Source organism: Pseudophryne corroboree, chromosome 3 (genome assembly GCF_028390025.1).
Source record: "Pseudophryne corroboree isolate aPseCor3 chromosome 3, aPseCor3.hap2, whole genome shotgun sequence".
Lineage (NCBI taxonomy): Eukaryota > Metazoa > Chordata > Amphibia > Anura > Myobatrachidae > Pseudophryne > Pseudophryne corroboree.
This window is the reverse complement of record NC_086446.1, coordinates 604,195,236-604,218,334: the sequence shown is the minus strand read 5'-3', so window position 1 is coordinate 604,218,334 and position 23,099 is coordinate 604,195,236. Positions and strand designations below refer to the sequence as shown.

Sequence of the window (23,099 nt, the reverse complement as noted above, 5' to 3'; positions counted from 1 at the left end):
GAGAAATAAGGTCCCTTACCCAGGTGTCCTGGCAGGAACTTTTCCAGATGTGGCTGTAGTCACGTAGACGGGATCCCACCTCGAGATCCTCCCAGGGTGGGCGGGCACCGTCATGCTGAGGTTTTTGCAGTAGCTGAACTGGTGCTCTGTTTTTGAGAGCTGGCAACTGCTGGTTTCTTAGGTTTACCCCTGGTGCCTCTAGCTGCATTTGATGCACCTCTGGCCCTAGATTGAAATCTGGTGGAACAAAAGGACTGAGTAGACGGTCCCGGGTAGGTACGTCTAGCAGGCGGAGCCCCCGAGGGAAGAAACAAGGATTTCCCAGCAGTAACTTTGGAGATGCATGCGTCCTGTCCCGGGTAGGTACGTCTAGCAGACGGAGCCCCCGAGGGAAGAAACAAGGATTTCCCAGCAGTAACTTTGGAGATGCATGCGTCCAGTTCGCCTCCGAAGAGCCATTCACCTGTAAAGGGAAGAGATTCCACATTGCGTTTGGAGTCAGCGTCTGCAATCCACTGACGCAACCATATGGCTCTGCGTGCTGACACAGCCATAGCAGTGGTCCTAGCATTAATAGTGCCAATCTCTTTTAGGGAGTCAGAGGACTCTTGCCGTGTCCTGAATGTGTTTTAGGAAAGTTACCGTAGGAACCAGGGTCATGTCACCCGAGAGACCCTCCTGAATTTGAGTAGCCCAGGAGTGAATTGCATGTGTCATCCAGCAACCTCCAATGACCGGTCTTTGAGATAGATTTCAGTGTGGTCTCAATTTTTCTATTCCCCGGGTCCTTTACTGTAAAGGAGCACGGAGCCGGGAGCACCGCCTTCGTAGAGAGGCGAGAGACTGAGACGTCTACAGCCAGAGATTCTTCCCAGAGCTTTCTTTATCATCCACTAGGGGTCACTGGAGTACTCTTGGGATATGGACGGCTTCCACCGGAAGAAGGCACTGAATAAATTAATTTTTGAGACTACTCCTCCCCTCCATATCCTCGAGCACTTTAGTGTTTTTTCTGTGCTCGACACAGTTAGAAGGCATAGTGGAGCTCGTCCACGAAGTATTGGAATTTTTTTTTTTTAGTTCCTAAGTTTTTCTTCTTTCAAGGATTTCCACGTCCTTTCCCCCCTTCTAACAGGCGTGGGTCAGGGACAGTGGAAGCGGCTGAGAACAGCCGTGAGTGTCGGACCTCTCTGTAAAGAGCTCCCTCGCTCCACCTGCAGGCTGCCTGCAAAAAGCTGGACGGAGCTTGGATGAGAAGCCCCGTCATAGACTTTGGTCACGGTCCAGGTATGTTAGGGGCGGTCAGCTCTTGCTGCCGCTCCACTGTTGGGGATTGTATTGGGTACTCTCCGCTGCCCGGAGCGCGTGTGCATGGGCCGCGTCACGGCTCCATGCGGCGCGCTCTCACTCTCCGCTCCAAGCATCTTAAATACCAGACCGCTGCTCCCCGGCGCCGCAGCAGCGCTGCCTGGCTACACAGACACTCCGCAAAATGTGTGTGGCGGGCGGGAGCGCGTGTGCATAGGCCGCTCCAGGGCTCTATGCAGCACGCTCGCTGCTTCCGCTATCCGCCCGCAGCAGCCGAGGAGTTCCCGCTGCCTGGGCCTACAGGTACAGGCCGCTCACACGGCCCTATGCAGACTTCCACAGGCCCCGACCCGGTGCTGTACACGGAGGTCGTGGGAGTGGGGGGGGGGAGACATTGGCAGTATTTGGCATGCTTAATATGTTAATGTTCTCCTGTCTGTTCCAGGTTTCCTTTATTACATCTCGGCTAAGAGTGGTACTAGGGAAATTTTGGGGTCAGTTTTCTTATTGCTGGCAGGCACTGCACTTGCCTGATATATACCAGGAACTTTGGTGTTATTACTGAGTCGTGCAGTCTGTCTGTGTGTAGTTTGTATTGTCTGTCTTTTATAATGAGTAAGACACCAGCAAAATCTAAGAAACATTTTTCATGTCATGTCTGTAAGAGTGTGTTGCCTGATGGATCCACCACATGTACAGCATGTGTTGTTAATACAGCCATAAATACGATTTCAGAAGTAAAACCACCATCTCTGGACCCTCCATGGGCTTTACTTGCAGATGTATTAGTTGGTTTACAATCAGAGCTGGCCGCCTCTCGTGAAGAAAGAGAGGCGGCAAGATCTGAGTTTAAAATGAGACCATTTGAGTTACCAGAGTCTCAATCTGGTCAGAGGCCCACCTTGAGTGGAAAAGATAAATTTCCTTTTCCTAATAATTCTCCAGTCTCTGGGATACTAGACCTCACTGAACAGGAGTATGAGGAGGGCGAAATAGGGCAACAGTCAGATAGTGACGATTTTGACAGCCCAGGTATTGACAATCTCATCAGAGCAGTACGTCAGTCGCTGGAGTTTACGGAAACTGAGGAGCCCCTGACGAATGATGAGGTAGTTTTTACTAAACGACAGAGATCTCCGATGTGTTTCCCTATTTCGGAATCTCTTAATAAAATGTTACTGGAATCACGGAAAAATCCGGATAAACGGTTTTCTATTCCTCGTAGATTTAAATCGAGTTACCCGTTTCCAGAGTCCATGACAGCTACTTGGGAGAACCCACCATTGGTGGATTCATCCGTATCCAAACTTACAAGGAAGTTAACCATACCAGTACCAACTGCTACTACGCTTAAAGACCCTGCAGATCGTAAAATAGAGGCTATGCTAAGGTCCATGTATACAGCAGCTGGAGTGCTGCTGAGACCTGGGTTGGTTGGCATTTGGGTTACTAAAGCTTTAATGGTATGGATAAAAGAGCTCAAGTCGGCTCTGCAAGATGACCATCTTATACTTCTCGCGGATCAAATCTGGGAAGCTGCTGAATATCTATGTACAGCTTCTACTGACGTCTGTCAGCTTACTTCTCGCCTGTCCTCATCGCTAGTCATAGTACGACGAGCACTTTGGCTGCGTTCTTGGCAGGCGGAGACGGAGGTTAAAAAAGGTATAGAGGCATTGCCTTATGATGGCGAGAAGCTTTTCGGTCCTGAATTGGACAAATGGATTTCTGAGGCTACTGGAGGAAAGTCTGTTTCTTCCATCGCCTACAACTATACCTAAACGGAAATATTCTGGTCCGGCGTTCAAATCCTTTAGAACTCAGCCCTTTCGTGGGCAGGGCACAGGAGCAGTCACGCCTGGTAGAAGAGGTCGGGGACGTAGTGCTCGACAATCCAATGCACGTCGTCAAGACACTAAGACCACTAACAAACCAGTGGCATGACGGGCTCCCAGCCCATCTCGGATCTCCAATTGTGGGAGCACGCCTTCAGAGCTTTCAGGGGGCGTGGCTGCAGACATCCACAGATGGGTGGATCCGCAAGTTAGTATTAGAGGGTTACAAAATAGAGTTCGATTATCTTCCGACAGGAAGATTTTTCACGACAGGACTGCCTGTGGCGGACGACAAGAAAGCAGTTCTGCAGGTTGCCATTCAGTCTCTGCTGAATGCTGCAGTTGTAATTCCGGTCCCCGTGCAGGAACAGGGGCAGGGTTATTATTCCAGTCTGTTTCTGGTACCAAAACCAGATGGCTCAGTCAGGCCAATATTGAACCTAAAAGGTCTCAATCATTACGTCACTTACCACAGATTCAAGATGGAATCTCTCAGGTCAATAATTGCAGGGTTAGAGCCGCAGGAATTCATGATTGCACTGGATCTCAAGGATGCGTACTTACACATTCCGATTTGGCCACCTCACCAGAGTTTCTTAAGGTTTGGCCTCTCATCAGCGCCTCGGGTATTCACCAAGGTAATGTCCGTGATGATAGCTCATCTCAGGTCCCTAGGGGTAATAATTGTTCCGTATTTGGACGATCTACTCATAAAGGCTCCGTCTCAACAATTGCTTCTCCAGCATGCTTTGCTAACGTACAATGTACTAGTTCAGCACGGTTGGATAGTCAGTTTAAAGAAATCACATCTAATTCCGTGTCAGCGACTTCAATTCCTAGGGATGATTCTCGATACAGTAAAACAAAAGGTTTACCTGCCACAACAGAAAGTACAGGTCATTCGTCATCTGGTGCAATTAGTGCTCAAGCCACGCACAGTCTCAGTACATTTGTGCATTCGCCTTTTAGGCACAATGGTGGCGGCTTTCGAAGCACTTCAGTTCGGAAGGTTTCACTCACGTCCGTTTCAACTGGAGGTGTTAGCGCAATGGTCGGGATCACATCTACAGTTGCACCACAGGGTGAGATTGTCGCCACAAGTCAGGGTGTCTCTTCTCTGGTGGTTAAAAATACACAATCTATCTGCAGGGAGACGATTCGGCGTCGTGAATTGGATAATTCTGACAACAGACGCAAGTCTCAGAGGTTGGAGAGCTGTAGTTCAGAGTCATCGGCTCCAGGGCCTCTGGGCAAATCACGAAAGATCGCTATCCATAAATGTTCTGGAACTCAGGGCGATTTACAATGCTCTAAGACAAGCAGTGTACATGTTTCGTTTTCAGACTGTTCAGGTGCAGTCAGACAATGCGACGGCAGTCGCATACATAAACAAACAAGGAGGAACGAGAAGCCGCATGGCAATGCGGGAAGTAGCTCGGATCCTCAGATGGGCCGAATATCACCAGGTGATATTGTCGGCAGTGTTCATTCCGGGAGTGGACAACTGGGAGGCAGATTTTCTCAGTCAGGATTTTCATCCAGGAGAGTGGGCATTAAATCCAGAAGTATTTCAGATGTTGATCCAGAAGTGGGGGTACCCTCAGGTGGATCTGATGGCATCCCGCCACAATCATCAGGTGTCACGATATGTGTCCAGAACAAGAGATCCAGGGGCAGTGGCGGTGGATGCTCTCACAGCCACGTGGCCGTACAGCCTTGTGTATCTGTTTCCACCGTTTCCGCTGCTCCCGCTGTTGCTAAAACGGATCAAGAGAGGGTCCGTCACAGTCATACTAATAGCGCCTCATTGGCCTCGGAGGGCTTGGTTCTCGGATCTCCTCGGGTTACTCTCAGACGATCCGTGGCCACTCCCACTACGTCCGGACCTGTTACAACAGGGTCCGTTCCTTTACCCCGATTTAGCGCGGCTGCGTTTGACGGGGTGGCTGTTGAAAAGGCCATCTTAAGAAGAGAGGGCATTCCTGAGTCTGTTATACCAACCATGGTACGAGCTAGGAAGCCGGTTACGGCAGCTCATTATTACAGAATCTGGCGTACTTATATAAGTTGGTGTGAAGCTCGGAAATTTCCGACATCATCTTTTAATTTATCCCGTCTTTTGTTATTTTTACAGATGGGGTTAGATGGAGGACTACGTCTTTCCACACTAAAGGTGCAGGTATCTGCGTTGTCAATTTTCTTTCAAAGGAAATTGGCCTCGTTGCCGTCAATACATACGTTTTTACAGGGTGTAAAGAGGATACAGCCTCCTTTCATTCCACCTACAGCACCATGGGACTTGAATCTGGTTTTAGATTTCTTACAGTCCGATTACTTTGAACCTTTACGACAAGTGGATATTAAATTTCTCACTTGGAAAACGATTTTTTCTTTTAGCCTTAGCTTCGGCTAGGCGTGTTTCAGATCTGGGTGCCTTGTCGTGCAAGTCACCGTATTTAGTTTTTCATGATGACAGAGCGGAACTTCGGACGAATCCCGCTTTTCTACCAAAGGTAGTGTCGTCTTTTCACATCAATCAACCAATAGTAGTTCCTGTGTTAACAGGAGATTCTGGAACGTTGGATGTGGTTCGCGCATTGCGCATCTATGTATCCCGAACGTCTACTGTGCGTAAAACGGATACGTTGTTTGTTCTCTATGATGCGGCTAAGAGGGGTTGGCCAGCCTCTAAGCAAACCTTATCCAGATGGATCAAACTGACCATACGTCAGGCTTACCTTTATGCTAGGTTACAGCCACCTACTTCAGTAACAGCTCATTCCACACGTTCTGTGGGAACGTCATGGGCAGCGAGTCGTGGGGCTTCTACGACACAGCTTTGCCGTGCGGCTACTTGGTCTTCAGTGCACACGTTTGTGCGCTTTTACAAGTTTGATACTTTCGCGGCATCAGCATCTAGCTTTGGCCGTTTAGTGTTACAAGTGCCAAACAGCTCTCCCACCACGGAGGAAACTTTGGTACATCCCAAGAGTACTCCAGTGACCCCTAGTGGATGATAAAGAAAATAGGATTTTGGTACTTACCAGGTAAATCCTTTTCTTTGAATCCATAGGGGGCACTGGACGCCCACCCAGAGCAGTTTACCTGTTTTAGGAAGTTCAGTGGTTCTTATGGTAACACACTTTCACGACTGGTTTAAATTTAACAAGGGTTAATCAGTTATGGTGTCAACTGTTTAGTTGTCTGTTACGTTTTGTGTCAACTTTATTGTTGTCCGTGAGATTATATGTAATTCTCCTTTGGTCAATCTCTCTATCGATCCTGTTCGGCTCAGTAAAAAACACTGAAGTGCTCGAGGATATGGAGGGGAGGAGTAGTCTCAAAAATTAATTTATTCAGTGCCTTCTTCCGGTGGAAGCCGTCCATATCCCAAGAGTACTCCAGTGCCCCCTATGGATTCAAAGAAAAGGATTTACCTGGTAAGTACCAAAATCCTATTTTCTGCCCTCAGGGGCAAAGGGGAATGTATGCAAAAACCGTTTTGACACCTGATATTTCTTATCTGGATTTTTCCGGGCTAGCTTAAATAATCTAATTCTTTAGAATCAGGAAAGGTGACAGTCAGTTTGTCTTGAGGGAGAAAAACGACTGCTGATATGCAGCGTCCTCTAGGGGAAGCTTTAGCACATCCCATATAGCTAAAATGAGGGGTTCAATACCCTGTGTAGGAGTGGAATCCCCATCTATGGGATCCACGTCGTCCCCATCATCCTCTATATCATCATCATCAGTATCTGATAGAAGCGCAGGGAAAGCACGTTTATGTAGACCTGCAGTAGAGAGGGGGGGATGGGGAACCTCAGCCCTGGCAGCCAGATCTGCTACAGTTTGTTGCAGGTCTTGTGTTTTGTGGGCATTAGCAGTGAGCTGAGATGACATATCAGACGTCATAGTTTTGATTGCACCCAGCCAGGAAGCCTCGTGACCCTCCCCCACATTCTCCTCAACGTTTTGGGAGGACGGACTACACTGTTCACATGAAATGGAACCAGATGAGAGTGGGGAGAACCTGGTGTTAGACACTGCATAACTTGTGTTTTACCATGGTGAAAAGTAACACACAATACACATACAACACAGTTACAATGCAAGCCTGCCCTACTGTATGTGAGAGGAGACACAGATGAAGAGAAGGCACCAGCACACCTGCGCCAGAGCGCCCCAGCGAGGCTGTCGGCGTTTAGTTCAGTGAATCACTGTTTTTGTTTTAAAAATCCAATTTTCCTTTAGGAATGTGTAATGTGCACAAGGTAAGCGGCTCTCCCCCAAGCTACACCCTGTACCAGTGATCCAGCGTGTGTCCGCAACTGGAGGATCTGTGTGAGGCTGCTGTATCAGCAGAGGAAGGCACCAAAATGCTGTTGAGCCCGCTCTGATGTAGCTCCGCCCCCCCTTCATGGCACCGGAGCTACTGAAGATTTTATACTGGCAATGTCTCCAAACATGCTTAAAACTTCATATAAATGCTCCGTTAAGCCCACCGCTAGCCAGTTTTCACAGGGGCAATAGTGGATCCCCCCCCCAGGAGGCACCCGTATGCCTCACCTGTGTGATAGCAGCACCATGAACCGGGGGACCCCCCTAGCGGAGCCCCAGGTGTGTACTCACCACTGATGGTCACCTTCTGGCATCTTTTAGGGGTGTGCGGCATGCTGCGGCTGCGTCAGCCAAGGCGCAGTGCCCTGCTGAACAAACAACCCCCTAGGACGGTGGTCATGCAGCAGGGAAGCCCCCCCCCCCCGTCACCCCACCCTAACTCCCGCAGCGCAGGTATGCTGTTGCCCAAACAGCATACCGAAATAAATAAACATTTAAAAGAAATTGAAGAAAACTCTGGAGCTAGCAGAGTGTGCATCCTCTCCTGAGGGCACTTTTTCTAAACTGCCTGTAGGAGGAGGCATAGAGGGGAGGAGCCAGCACACCCAGTGCAACCAAGTTATAGTGCACTGGCTCCTTTGGACCCCATCTATACCTCATCATACTAATGTGTCCCCAATATCCCTTATGGGTGCTAGAGAAAAAGGTAATGATAGAAAACCTCTTTATTAAAACATATTAAAAAGATAAAAACATGCAAGTGGCATTCATACCTGTAGAAGGAAAGTATTCAGCTGTAGAGGGCAAATATTGGGATCTCAGAAACAACACTGCATGAAGTCCTTCCCTTTTCCGTTTTGACAGGTCCACAAGATAAATGCCAAAAATCCCCACCTATATCCCGGATACAAATATGTGTGAAAGGAGTACAATTCAGATTTACCCACTTCACAAGCAGTAGCTCATTTGTTGCCTTTAATATATCCATTATTCAGTTAATCAGAGTAATATTTAAAATTCTACGTCTATGAAAAATGTAAGAAATTGTGTTACTGTTTAAGCTACTTCTGAAGCAAAATACCAGGAGTTGGAGCCGGTGGAACAACCTTCTCTGCAAAGATGGTACGACAGGAGTACTTTGTTCGTGTGTGTGACTTTGTACATTTTAACACATGGTATTTCATTTTTATTTTTTAGATACACTGGTTTTCAATCTTCAATTCTTTTATGATGGTTATTTTCTTGGTTGGATTGGTGTCCATGATTTTAATGAGAACCTTGAGAAAAGATTATGCACGGTATAGCAAGGAAGAGGAAATGGATGATATGGTAAGAATTTTACTTTCCATTACATTTGTACTGTCTTGGAGCAGAACGGATTCCTAGTGGTTAGCAATACTGTCTCACAGCCCTGAAGTAATGTTTTTAGTTCCAAGCTGCAGGAACTCCGGTACTTCACACGAGAATTGCTGTATTTTAAACGGTGATCATATACCAGGCAAAACCATCCTAGTTTTGGCTTGTAAATGATTGTCGCTTTAAAAATACAGCCATTTTTGGATGAAATCCTTTACCACTGGCAACTCTGACCCTATTACATTTACCCCCCCATATCTGAGTTAGTATGTTCTGCCCATGTGTGCATGGGTTTCCACTGAGTGCTCCACTTTCCTTCCACATCTCAAATACATATTGACAAGTTAATTGGTTTCTGACCAAACATAAACCCTAGTTTGCCCATGTGACAAGGAATATAGATTGTAAGCTCCACTGCGGCATAGATTGACGTGAATAGCTGGAATATTTTCTGTAAAGCGCTGTGTAATGTGTTTGTGCTATATAAATAAATTTCTCTATCGTCCTAGTGGATGCTGGGGTTCCTGAAAGGACCATGGGGGGGTTAGCGGCTCCGCAGGAGACAGGGCACAAAAGTAAAGCTTTCCGATCAGGTGGTGTGCACTGGCTCCTCCCCCTATGACCCTCCTCCAAGCCAGTTAGATTTTTGTGCCCGGCCGAGAAGGGTGCAATCTAGGTGGCTCTCCTAAAGAGCTGCTTAGAAAAGTTTAGCTTAGGTTTTTTATTTTACAGTGAGTCCTGCTGGCAACAGGATCACTGCAACGAGGGACTTAGGGGAGAAGAAGTGAACTCACCTGCGTGCAGGATGGATTGGCTTCTTGGCTACTGGACATCAGCTCCAGAGGGACGATCACAGGTACAGCCTGGATGGTCACCGGAGCCTTGCCGCCGGCCCCCTTGCAGATGCTGAAATAAGAAGAGGTCCAGAATCGGCGGCAGAAGACTCCTCAGTCTTCTAAAGGTAGCGCACAGCACTGCAGCTGTGCGCCATTTTCCTCTCAGCACACTTCACACGGCAGTCACTGAGGGTGCAGGGCGCTGGGAGGGGGGCGCCCTGGGAGGCAAATGAAAACCTATTTTGGCTAAAAATACCTCACATATAGCCTCCGGAGGCTATATGGAGATATTTAACCCCTGCCAGAATCCGTTAAGAGCGGGAGACGAGGCCGCCGAAAAAGGGGCGGGGCCTATCTCCTCAGCACACAGCGCCATTTTCCCTCACAGAAAGGCTGGAGGGAAGGCTCCCAGGCTCTCCCCTGCACTGCACTACAGAAACAGGGTTAAAACAGAGAGAGGGGGCACTAATTTGGCGTTAGAAATATATAAAAAAGATGCTATAAGGGAAAACACTTATATAAGGTTGTCCCTATATAATTATAGCGTTTTTGGTGTGTGCTGGCAAACTCTCCCTCTGTCTCTCCAAAGGGCTAGTGGGTCCTGTCCTCTATCAGAGCATTCCCTGTGTGTGTGCTGTGTGTCGGTACGTGTGTGTCGACATGTAGGAGGACGATGTTGGTGAGGAGGCGGAGCAAATGCCTGTAATGGTGATGTCACTCTCTAGGGAGTCGACACCGGAATGGATGGCTTATTTAGGGAATTACGTGATAATGTCAACACGCTGCAAGGTCGGTTGACGACATGAGACGGCCGACAAACAATTAGTACCGGTCCAGACGTCTCAAAAACACCGTCAGGGGTTTTAAAACGCCCGTTTACTTTAGTCGGTCGACACAGACACAGACAGGGACACTGAATCCAGTGTCGACGGTGAATAAACAAACGTATTCCTTATTAGGGCCACACGTTAAAGGCAATGAAGGAGGTGTTACATATTTCTGATACTACAAGTACCACAAAAGAGGGTATTATGTGGGATGTGAAAAAACTACCATAGTTTTTCCTGAATCAGATAAATTAAATGAAGTGTGTGATGATGCGTGGGTTCTCCCCGATAGAAAATTATGGGCGGTATACCCTTTCCCGCCAGAAGTTAAGGCGCGGTGGGAAACACCCCTCAGGGTGGATAAGGCGCTCACACGCTTATCAGAACAAGTAGCGGTACCATCTACGGATAGGGCCGTACTTAAAGAGCCAGCTGATAGGAGGCTGGAAAATATCATAAAAAGTATATACACACATACTGGTGTTATACTGCGACCAGCGATCGCCTCAGCCTGGATGTGCAGAGCTGGGGTGGCTTGGTCGGATTCCCTGACTAAAAATATTGATACCCTTGACAGGGACAGTATTTTATTGACTATAGAGCATTTAAAGGATGCATTTCTATATATGCGAGATGCACAGAGGGATATTTGCACTCTGGCATCAAGAGTAAATGCGATGTCCATAACTGCCAGAAGATGTTATGGACACGACAGTGGTCAGGTGATGCAGATTCCAAACGGCACAAAGGTGTATTGCCGTATAAAGGAAGAGGAGTTATTTGGGGTCGGTCCATCGGACCTGGTGGCCACGGCAACTGCTGGAAAATCCACCGTTTTTACCCTAAGTCACATCTCTGCAGAAAAAGACACCGTCTTTTCAGCCTCAGTCCTTTCGTCCCTATAAGATCATATCTGCCCAGGGATAGAGGAAAGGGAAGAAGACTGCAGCAGGCAGCCCATTCCCAGGAACAGAAGCGTTCCACCGCTTCTGACAAGTTCTCAGCATGGCGCTGAGACCGTACAGGACCCCTGGATCCTACAAGTAGTATCCCAGGGGTACAGATTGGAATGTCGAGACGTTTCCCCTTCGCAGGCTCCTGAAGTCTGCTTTACCAAGGTCTCCCTCCGACAAGGAGGCAGTATGGGAAAAAATTCACAAGCTGTATTCCCAGCAGGTGATAATTAAATTACCCCTCCTACTACAAGAAAAGGGGTATTATTCCACACTATATTGTGGTACTGAAGCCGGAAGGCTAGGTGAGACTTATTCTAAATCTAAAAAATTTTTGAACACTTACAAAGGTTCAAATCAAGATGGAGTCACTCAGAGCAGTGATAACGAACAGGAAGAAGGGGACTATATAGTGTCCCGGGACATCAGGGATGCTTACCTCTATGTCCCAAATTTGCCCTTCTCACTAAGGGTACCTCAGGTTCGTGGTGCAGAACTGTCACTATCAGTTTCAGACGCTGCCGTTTGGATTGTCCACGGCACCCCGGGTCTTTACTAAGGTAATGGCCGAAATGATGATTCTTCTTCGAAGAAAAGGCGTCTTAATTATCCCTTACTTGGACGATCTCCTGATAAGGGCATAGTCCAGGGAACAGTTGGAGGTAGGAGTAGCACTATCTCGGATACTGCTACAACAGCACGGGTGGATTCTAAATATTCCAAAATCGCAGCTGATCCCGACGACACGTCTGCTGTGCCTAGGGATGATTCTGGACACAGTCCAGAAAAAGGTGTTTCTCCCGAAAGAGAAAGCCAGGGAGTTATCCGAGCTAGTCAGGAACCTCCTAAAAACAGTGCATCATTGCACAAGGGTCCTGGTAGAAAATGGTGGCTTCCTACGAAGCAATTCCATTCGGCAGATTTCACGCAAGAACTTTTCAGTGGGATCTGCTGGACAAATGGTCCGGATCGCATCTTCAGATGCATCAGCGGATAACCCTATATCCAAGGACAAGGGTGTCTCTCCTGTGGTGGTTACAGAGTGCTCATCTTCTAGAGGGCCGCAGATTCGGCATTCAGGATTGGATGCTGGTGACCACGGAGCCCAGCCCGAGAGGCTGGGGAGCAGTCACACAAGGAAAAAATTTCCAGGGAGTGTGATCAAGTCTGGAGACTTTTCTCCACATAAATATACTGGAGCTAAGGGTAAATTTATAATGCTCTAAGCTTAGCAAGACCTCTGCTTCAAGGTCAGCCGGTATTGATCCAGTGGGAAAAACATCACGGCAGTCGCCCACGTAAAAAGACAGGGCGACACAAGAAGCAGGAGGGCAATGGCAAAAACTGCAAGGACTTTTCGCTGGGCGGAAAATCATGTGATAGCACTGTCAGCAGTGTTTCATCCCGGGAATGGAAACTGGGAAGCAGACTTCCTCAGCAGGCACGACCTCCACCCGGGAGAGTGGAAACTTCATCGGGAAGTTTTTTCCACATGATTGTAAACCGTTGGGAAATACCAAAGGTGGACATGATGGCGTCCCGTCTGAACAAAAAACGGGACAGGTATTGCGCCAGGTCAAGAGACCCTCAGGCAATAGCTGTGGACGTTCTGGTAACACCGTGGGTGTACCAGTCGGTGTATGTGTTCCCTCCTCTGCTTCTCATACCTAAGGTGCTGAGAATTATAAGACGTAGAGGAGTAAGAACTATACTCATGGCTCCGGATTGGCCAAGAAGGACTTGGTACCCGGAACTTCAAGAGATGTTTACAGAGGTCTTATGGCCTCTGCCGCTAAGAAGGGACTTGCTTCAGCAAGTACCATGTCTGTTCCAAGACTTACCGCAGCTGCGTTTGTTGGCATGGCGGTGGAACGCCGGATCCTAAGGGAAAAAGGCATTCCGGAAGAGGTCATTCCTACCCTGGTCAAAGCCAGAAAGGAGGTGACCGCACAACATTATCACCACATGTGGCGAAAATATGTTGCGTGGTGTGAGGCCAGGAAGGCCCCACAAAGAAATTTCAACTCGGTCGATTCCTGCATTTCCTGCAAACAGGAGTGTCTATGGGCCTCAAATTGGGGTCCATTAAGGTTCAAATTTCGGCCCTGTCAATTTTCTTCCAGAAAGAATTGGCTTCAGTTCCTGAAGTCCAGAACTTTGTCAAGGGAGTATTGCATATACAACCCTCTTTTGTGCCTCCAGTGGCACTGTGGGATCTCAACGTAGTTCTGGGATTCTTCAAATCACATTGGTTTAAAACCAGTCAAATCTGTGGATTTGAAGCATCTCACATGAAAAGTGACCATGTTCTTGGCCCTGGCCTGGACCAGGCGAGTGTCAAATTGGTGGTTTTTTTCTCAAAAAAGCCCATATTTGTTTGTCCATTCGGACAGGGCAGAGCTGCGGACTCGTCCCCAGTTCTCTCCCTAAGGTGGTGTCAGGGTTTCACCTGAACCAGCTTATTGTGGTGCCTTGCACCTACTAGGGACTTGGAGGACTCCAAGTTGCTAGATGTTGTCAGGGCCCTGAAAATATAGGTTCCAGGACGGCTGGAGTCAGGAAAACTGACTTGCTGTTATCCTGTATGCACCCAACAAACTGGGTGCTCTTGCTTTTAAGCAGACTATTGCTAGTTGGATGTGTAATACAATTCAGCTTGCACATTCTGTGGCAGGCCTGCCACAGCCAAAATATGTAAATGCCCATTCCACAAGGAAGGTGGGCTCATCTTGGGCGGCTGCCCGAGGGGTCTCGGCTTTACAACTTTGCCGAGCGGTTATTTAGTCAGGGGCAAACACGTTTGTAAAATCCTACAAATTTGATACCCTGGCTAAGGAGGACCTGGAGTTCTCTCATTCGGTGCTGCAGAGTCATCCGCACTCTCCCGCCCGTTTGGGAGCTTTGGTATAATCCCCATGGTCCTTTCAGGAACCCCAGCATCCACTAGGACGATAGAGAAAATAAGAATTTACTTACCGATAATTCTATTTCTTGGAGTCCGTAGTGGATGCTGGGCGCCCATCCCAAGTGCGGATTATCTGCAATACTTGTACATAGTTACAAAAATCGGGTTATTATTGTTGTGAGCCATCTTTTCAGAGGCTCCGCTGTTATCATACTGTTAACTGGGTTTAGATCACAAGTTGTACGGTGTGATTGGTGTGGCTGGTATGAGTCTTACCCGGGATTCAAAATTCCTCCCTTATTGTGTACGCTCGTCCGGGCACAGTACCTAACTGGCTTGGAGGAGGGTCATAGGGGGAGGAGCCAGTGCACACCACCTGATCGGAAAGCTTTACTTTTGTGCCCTGTCTCCTGCGGAGCCGCTAACCCCCCCATGGTCCTTTCAGGAACCCCAGCATCCACTACGGACTCCGAGAAATAGAATTATCGGTAAGTAAATTCTTATTATCGAGGAGTTCTAACAGGAAAGCGTAACCGTTGTCTTCAGTTAATTTCCTTACCAAAGACTGGGGCTTGTATCTACTCTGCGCTGACTGAGTGCTGCGCTTAGGGATAGGTTTCTGTTTGGGCTTAGATATACGATACACACACTTCTGTTAATCTTTTTGATCTGTATTGTGTCCAACATTTACTTTTGGATTAGTTCACTTGTACTCTAGGTATCATCTAAGTGTTTTGTGATAGCGCTCATCCCACAGTAAACAGAAATAAGTGTTCTGCAGAGGTAGAGAATTGCCTCCACTGGAACATTTCGTCTGGTATTGGCAGTGACATGGCAAATCATATCATGCCTAGTTGGGAAAGAAACACAAGACTTCTATTGTTTCAGTAAGAAGGAGGTTCTAGTTATCACATAGATCCTCTTTGAATATGTACATTAGTATTTCTTCTCCCATCAAGTTTATCCTTGTTCGTAAGACGGCATTATTTTAACTCTGTCTGTTATTACCCAGTTTAGTTTTATTACTGTTTGTTCCTGACTGTAAAGCGCAATGGAATACACTGTTAATAAATAAAGCATTTTATTGGTTTCACACAAGAGGTTTGTCTGTTGAGAAATGTTTCAATGTCCTGGGGACTGAAGGATGTAAATGGACTTTTATTTTTTAACCCAGGACCGGGATCTAGGAGATGAATATGGTTGGAAACAGGTCCATGGAGATGTGTTCAGACCGTCAAGTCACCCACTGATCTTTTCATCCCTCATTGGATCAGGGTTTCAGATCTTTGCAGTCTCTCTTATTGTAATTATTGTAGCCATGATTGAGGATTTATATACAGAGTGAGTATTAATAAACATATATATTTTATTTTATAAGCTCTACTAAACCTAACACATAATTTGGCTTTTATAAGATCTAGTAAAATATGTAACAGTTTGCAGTGTTACGCATCCTGCTGTCAGTTACCAAACAAACCTCTCCTGCTATTTACAAATATGGGAACTTCTACATATAATTAATTGCTTTTTTTTCTTTTTCTTTTTTCTTATATTTGGGAACTTGCATTTTATGTTTAGTGGTACTACTAGCATGTTCTCACCATCAGGGAGTGGACATATTTTGGAATCTGTAGTAATCCGCCATGTGGTATAGGCACACTCTGCAACCAGTGTCGGAGTTGGAGGTATTTATAGAAATCACCCTTGGGGAGAGAAAATTTAGATTGCAGTTGGGCATATGACATTAAAGTACCCCTTTCCGTTACATCTTGAAGAGTCCTAACTCCCTGGGAAACCCACAAGCGAAATGATAAATCCGGGACTAGACCTGCCACTCCTTCCAGTGGGAAGTCTAGTGGGGGGAGAGAGATTTCTGGTAACCTCCCTACTAAGGTCAGCCAAGATTTACGTGTGGATTGTACCACAGCCGATCTTAAAAATAGATTCGACCTCTCAGTAACAGGCATTCCTAAGCCACTAGATAAAGGGAGAGGAGATAAGAGGCCCCTTTCCAAGGAGACCCATATTTTAGGAGCATCCGTCTCATTCCACGCTCCCAATGGGGCCAAAATACATGCTATCTGGTATAAATGTAAATCAGGAAAGGCTAAACCACCCCTCGATTTTGGTAAGGACAAAATTTTACGAGCTAGTCTTGGTTTTTTGCCTTTCCATACATATCGGATTAGTACAGAGTTGAATTTGGTCAGTAAGGCATTAGATAATAGGATGGGGTTAGTCCGAAATAGATAAAGCAGTTTATGGAGCAGGACCATCTTCAAAGCTGCTATGCGACCCAACCATGATATGTTATACAACATCCAGTCTTTTGTTAACATTGTTAGTTTAGTCAAAAAGGGGGGGGGTTAATTACAACCAATAAGATCCGAAACTTTAGGGGAAATACGGATGCCTAAGTAGTTCAGGCAATCCACTTGCCAGGCATAAGTATATTGAGACTTCAAGTGATCGAGAAGGGCAGCGGAGAAGTTAATCGGGAGCGCTTCTGTTTTAGACGCATTCAGTTTGTAATAAGAGACCAGAGAATAGGCCTGCAAGACGTCATGGAGGGCCCGAAGCGATTCATGAGGTTCGGCAATGGTGAGAAGGACATCATCCGCAAAGAGACATATCTTGTGCATATGACCAAACAAAGCCAGACCTCTCACCCTGGAATCAGTGCGGATAGCCTCCGCCAAGGGTTCTATGGCCAAAGCAAAAAACAAAGGTGAAAGCGGGCAGCCCTGGCGAGTACAATTAGATATTGTAAATATGGGAGAGAGCATACCACTTTTATAAATACTCTAGCTGAAGGGGCTGAATAGAGAGCAGTAATTGAGGATAGGGCCCTACCAGAAATACCAAATTTTATGAAAACCGCTTTCAGGTAGCCCCAATGTAATCTGTCAAACGCCTTCTCTGCATCCTATGAAAGTAACAGAAGAGGATCCACCGACTCGGAGAAGGCGTCTTACAGATCTATAATCCTCCTGGTTTTGTCAGGGGCTTGGCGATTCTGAACGAAGCCCACTTGGTCTTGGTAAATAAGGGATGGTAATAGCGGATTTAACCTATTAGCTATTAATTTTGCATAAATTTTAACGTCTGAATTTAAGAGGGCAATAGGACGGTAGTTAGATAGCTTAACTGGGTTCTTACCTGGTTTGGGGAAGGCTACTATTCTGGCTTCCAGCATTTCCGATGGAAACGAGCCAGTTGTCGCAGCCTCATCAAAAACCGTTCTCAAGACTGGGACCATCTCTAAATCATTTAAAGAACCCGTTTGTGAAGCCATCTGGGCCAGGGGCTTTATCCGACGGGAGGCCATCTATAACTCGACTAATCTCCTCCAAGGTCCAGGGGCATTCCATCAATTGAAGGGATTGGGAATATAAGCCGGGCAAATTCAATTTACTCAAAAAAGCATCAATTTCAGTACTAGTTGGTTGCGGGGTAGATGGGTCAGAGCGTAGATTATATAGGGCTGAATAGTACTCTGCGAAGGCATTGCCTATGTCTGAAGGGTCAGACACTGTCAAGCCTTTAGCATTGAAAACCTCCTTAACTCTCTCAGTTGCCATTTTGCCTCTCAGCTTCCTGGCTAACATTCGTCCCGCCCTATCCCCGTGAGTATAGAATTTTTGTTTCAGCCTAAAGAGGTTCTTATGTACCTCTTTTAGGGTTAGGATATTCCATTCTTCCCTAACGCGGAGTAGCTCCCGATAGTGATTTATTATCGGGGGAAGATTTGAGTCTAAGTTCTAGGTCTGCTAAGCACGCTTCTACATCATCTTGTTGTTTTTGCAACAGCTTTCGGTGTCGAGCCGCCGCTTGAATAACTGAGCCTCTAACTACCGCCTTTAGTGCACACCAGTTGTTAAACACAGATGTATCAGCAGGATCATTACATTCTAGGTAGGAGGATAAGGCTTGAGAGATGCATGATTTGGCTTCTTTATCCACAAGGAGGTACTCGCCAAGGCGCCACAGTCGAGGGGAAGACTGAAGGGATGTCAAGCCCAACGTAATTTTAAGGCTGAATGGTCCGACCAAGGAATTGGCAGTATATCGGCCCGCTTTATTTGTTGTAATGTCCATTTGTCCGACAGCGCTAAGTCAATCCTAGAGAATGACCCGTGGACTTGGGAATAGAAGGTGTAATCTCTACAGTTAGGATTCCGTGCCCTTCAGACGGTACTGGGACTTTTGAATCACCCTGTGTATGTATAGAAATTCCAGTACTACAGCAAGAAGATCAGGGTGGGTGGCACACCATGGATTTCAATAAGTCACAACAAACATTGCTTGAATATCAATGTTTCAGATGCCTTGATTAAGCACCTTTTTGTCAGGATAATGTCCTGACGAGGTGCTTAATAAAGGCAGCTTTTTGTCAATCAACGTTTCAGGTGCCTTTTTATTTAGCACCTTTCGTCAGGATTCATTACGTTCAGAGGCTTATGTACAAAATATTAAATACATTTCAGAAAACTAGTTCAATACTTTTTCCCTGTGTCCTTTCACATTATTACACATAATTTATGGACATCCATGGTTTGATTTATTTGTATGTGTGGAGTGCATGGATGTGTTCAATGCTTATTACACACACACACACCATCCCTGAAATGTCTATATATAATAGAGACAAAATAGACAGCGGCACTTGGAGACTGGTTTAAGGTGCAGTTATATTACTACATAATACCTTACAGCTAACGTTTCGGGGTCCCCTCGCCTCTGTCAAGCTGAATAACTCACCCCATATATTCATTTTATATAGTGCTTTTTATCGACCGTGCAGATTTGAGGGTAACCTAATCTTTTATGTATTAGATAATTATGTTCACAAATAGGTTTACATTTATTATTATTATTATTTTACATAAATGCCCATAAACATGATGTTGCCTGTTTTATCTGTTCTAGGAGAGGCTCAATGCTCAGCACTGCTATATTTGTGTATGCTGCAACATCACCAGTCAATGGGTACTTTGGAGGAAGCCTTTATGCCAGGCAAGGAGGTAATTGATATTCACATGCTTATATATCCTCCTCCTTCTTTGTAATTTCAGTAGTTGAATGAGCCACATTTGCATGCAACAAGGAATATTTTACAAATATATTACAAAGTATATTTGAGATTATTTACAATTCATTACTTGACCGTTATTTTTGTAGCATCCACTTAAAACCTGGCAGCACTGCATTTACATGCATCCTGTTTACATAGGAACGGCTAAAGTCATGCTAAATGCATTTCCACTAGTTACAGTGCAACCAGGCAGCCTGTGTTCTTAATGTTTTTTGTTTTGCATGGTGGCCCTGGTTTTTCCCTGTTTTTAACATGTAAGGTATGTACCATATCCTGAAAGCTGTGCCAAATACGAGCCTTCCCAGCCATGCCTTCGCTCACTACTGTCTATTCTGGAACAGAATTCCCTCTCTGCAGCAGAAATAACTTTCTCTGACGTCCTAGTGGATGCTGGGTACTCCGTAAGGACCATGGGGAATAGACGGGCTCCGCAGGAGACTGGGCACTTCTTTAAAGAAAAGATTAGGTACTACATCTGGTGTGCACTGGCTCCTCCCTCTATGCCCCTCCTCCAGACCTCAGTTAGAATCTGTGCCCGGCCTGAGCTGGATGCACTTAGTGGGCTCTCCTGAGTTCACTAAAAAGAAAAGTATTTGTTAGGTTTTTTATTTTCAGTGAGATCTGCTGGCAACAGACTCACTGCTACGTGGGACTTAGGGGAGAGAAGCAAACCTACCTGCTTGCAGCTAGCTTGTGCTTCTAGGCTACTGGACACCATTAGCTCCAGAGGGATCGAACACAGGGCCCGACCTCGATCGTCCGTTCCCGGAGCCGCGCCGCCGTCCCCCTTGCAGAGCCAGAAGACGGAAGAAACCGGAGGAAATCGGCGGCTGAAGACTTCGGTCTTCAATAAGGTAGCGCACAGCACTGCAGCTGTGCGCCATTGCTCCCACAGCACACCACACGCTCCGGTCACTGGTGGGTGCAGGGCGCTGGGGGGGTGGGCGCCCTGGGCTGCAATGAATATACCTTTTGGCAATAAAAAGCACATAATACAGTGTTTAACACTGTATATGTGCAGAAACCCCCGCCATTAACGTTATAAAAAGCGGGAGAAGCCCGCCGTTGAAGGGGCGGGGCTATCTCCCTCAGCACAGCCAGCGCCATTTTCTCTTCACAGCTCCGCTGGAAGGACGCTCCCCAGGCTCTCCCCTGCAGTATACACTACAGAAAGGGTAAAAAAAGAGAGGGGGGGGGGCACATAAATTTAGGCGCAAATTGTGATATATGCAGCTATAGGGGGAAAATTCACTTTGTGTATAGTGTATATCCCTCTGTTATATAGCGCTCTGGTGTGTGCTGGCATACTCTCTCTCTGTCTCCCCAAAGGACTTTGTGGGGTCCTGTCCTCAGTCAGAGCATTCCCTGTGTGTGTGTGTGCGATGTGTCGGTACGGCTGTGTCGACATGTTTGATGAGGACGCTTACGTGGAGGCGGAGCAGGTGCCGATAAGTGTGATGTCGCCCCCTGCGGGGCCGACACCTGAGTGGATGGATATGTGGAAGGTATTAACAGACAGTGTCAACTCCTTGCATAAAAGGTTCGATGACGCAGCTTTGGGACAGCCGGCATCTCAGCCCGTGCCTGCCCAGGCATCTCGGAGGCCGTCAGGGGCTCAAAAACGCCCACTACCTCAGATGGCAGACACAGATGTCGACACGGATACTAACTCCAGTGTCGACGAGGATGAGACAAATATACAATCCACTAGGGCCATCCGATGCATGATTACGGCAATGAAAAATGTGTTGCACATTTCTGACATTAACCCGGTTACCACAAAAAAGGGTATTATGTTTGGGGAGAAAAAGCAGCCAGTGACTTTTCCCCCATCTGATGAGTTAAATGAATTGTGTGAAGAAGCGTGGGGTTCCCCAGATAAGAAACTAGTAATTTCTAAGCGGTTACTAATGGCGTACCCTTTCCCGCCAACGGATAGGTTACGCTGGGAGACATCCCCTAAGGTGGACAAGGCGCTCACACGCTTATCAAAAAAAGTGGCACTGCCTTCTCAGGATACGGCCGCCTTAAAGGAGCCTGCAGATAGAAAGCAGGAGGCTATCCTGAAGTCTGTGTATACACACTCAGGTACTATACTGAGACCTGCTATTGCTTCAGCATGGATGTGTAGTGCTGCAGCAGCGTAGTCTGATTCCCTGTCTGATAACATTGATTCCCTTGACAGGGACACTATATTGCTAACCATAGAGCATATTAAAGACGTAGTCTTATATATGAGAGATGCACAGAGGGACATTTGCCGGCTGGCATCTAGAATTAATGCAATGTCCATTTCTGCCAGGAGAGTATTATGGACTCGGCAGTGGACAGGTGATGCTGATTCTAAAAGGCACATGGAGGTTTTGCCTTATAAGGGTGAGGAATTGTTTAGGGATGGTCTCTCGGACCTCGTATCCACAGCAACAGCTGGGAAATCGACATTTTTACCTCAGGCTCCCTCACAACCTAAGAAAGCACCGTACTATCAGGTACAGTCCTTTCGGCCTCAGAAAGGCAAGCGGATCAAAGGTGCTTCCTTTCTGCCCAGAGGCAGGGGGAGAGGGAAAAAGCTGCACCAGACAGCCAGTTCCCAGGAACAAAAATCCTCCCCTGCTTCTACTAAGTCCACCGCATGACGCTGGGGCTCCACAGACGTAGCCAGGTGCGGTGGGGGCGCGTCTCCGGAACTTCAGCGAACAGTGGGTTCGCTCACAGGTGGATCTCTGGGTTCTACAAGTGGTATCTCAGGGATACAAGCTGGAATTCGAGGCGTCTCCCCCTCGCCGTTACCTCAAATCAGCCTTGCCAGCTACTCCCCAGGACTGGGAGGTAGTACTGGCGGCAATTCACAAGCTGTACCTCCAGCAGGTGAAAATAAAAGTTCCCCTCCTTCAACAGGGACGGGGTTACTATTCCACAATGTTTGTGGTACCGAAACCAGACGGTTCGGTGAGACCCATTCTAAATTTAAAATTAAGTTCAAAATGGAATCGCTCAGGGCGGTTATTGCAAACCTGGAAGAGGGGAATTACATGGTATCACTGGACATCATGGATGCTTACCTACATGTCCCCATTTACCCACCTCACCAGGAGTACCTCAAGGTTGTGGTACAGAACTGACATTACCAATTCCAGACGTTGCCGTTTGGTCTGTCCACGGCACCGAGGGTGTATTCCAAGGTAATGGCCAAAATGATGATACTCCTTCGAAAGAAGGGAGTTATAATTATCCCGTACTTGGACGATCTCCTTATAAAGGCGAGGTCCAAGGAGCAGTCGTTGATCGGAGTAGCACTATCTCAGGAAGTACTACAACAGCACGGCTGGATTCTGAATATCCCAAAGTCGCAGCTGGTTCCTACGACGCGTCTGCTGATATTGGGCATGTTTCTGGACACAGAACAGAAGAAGGTGTTTCTCCCGGAGGAGAAGGCCAAGGAGTTGTCATCTCTGGTCAGAGACCTCCTGAAACCAAAACAGGTGTCGGTGCATCATTGCACGCGAGTCCTGGAAAAGATGGTAGCTTCTTACGAGGCAATTCCCTTCGGCAGGTTCCATGCAAGGAACTTTCAGTGGGACCTGTTAGACAAGTGAGGATCGCATCTTCAGATGCATCGGCTGATCACCCTGTCCCCGAGGGCCAG

At 47.0% G+C, this 23,099-nt stretch overlaps 1 protein-coding gene across 1 annotated transcript in view; it reads left to right on the top strand.

Moving 5' to 3' along the window:
- The window catches only part of TM9SF3 (transmembrane 9 superfamily member 3), a 122,929-nt gene that overhangs the window by 85,371 nt on the left and 14,459 nt on the right, over positions 1-23,099 (top strand). The window contains exons 6-8 of the mRNA XM_063961510.1: positions 8,679-8,810; positions 15,533-15,699; positions 19,288-19,382. Of these exons, the coding sequence (XP_063817580.1) occupies positions 8,679-8,810; positions 15,533-15,699; positions 19,288-19,382 (394 nt within the window). The remainder of the gene's footprint in view (positions 1-8,678; positions 8,811-15,532; positions 15,700-19,287; positions 19,383-23,099) is intronic.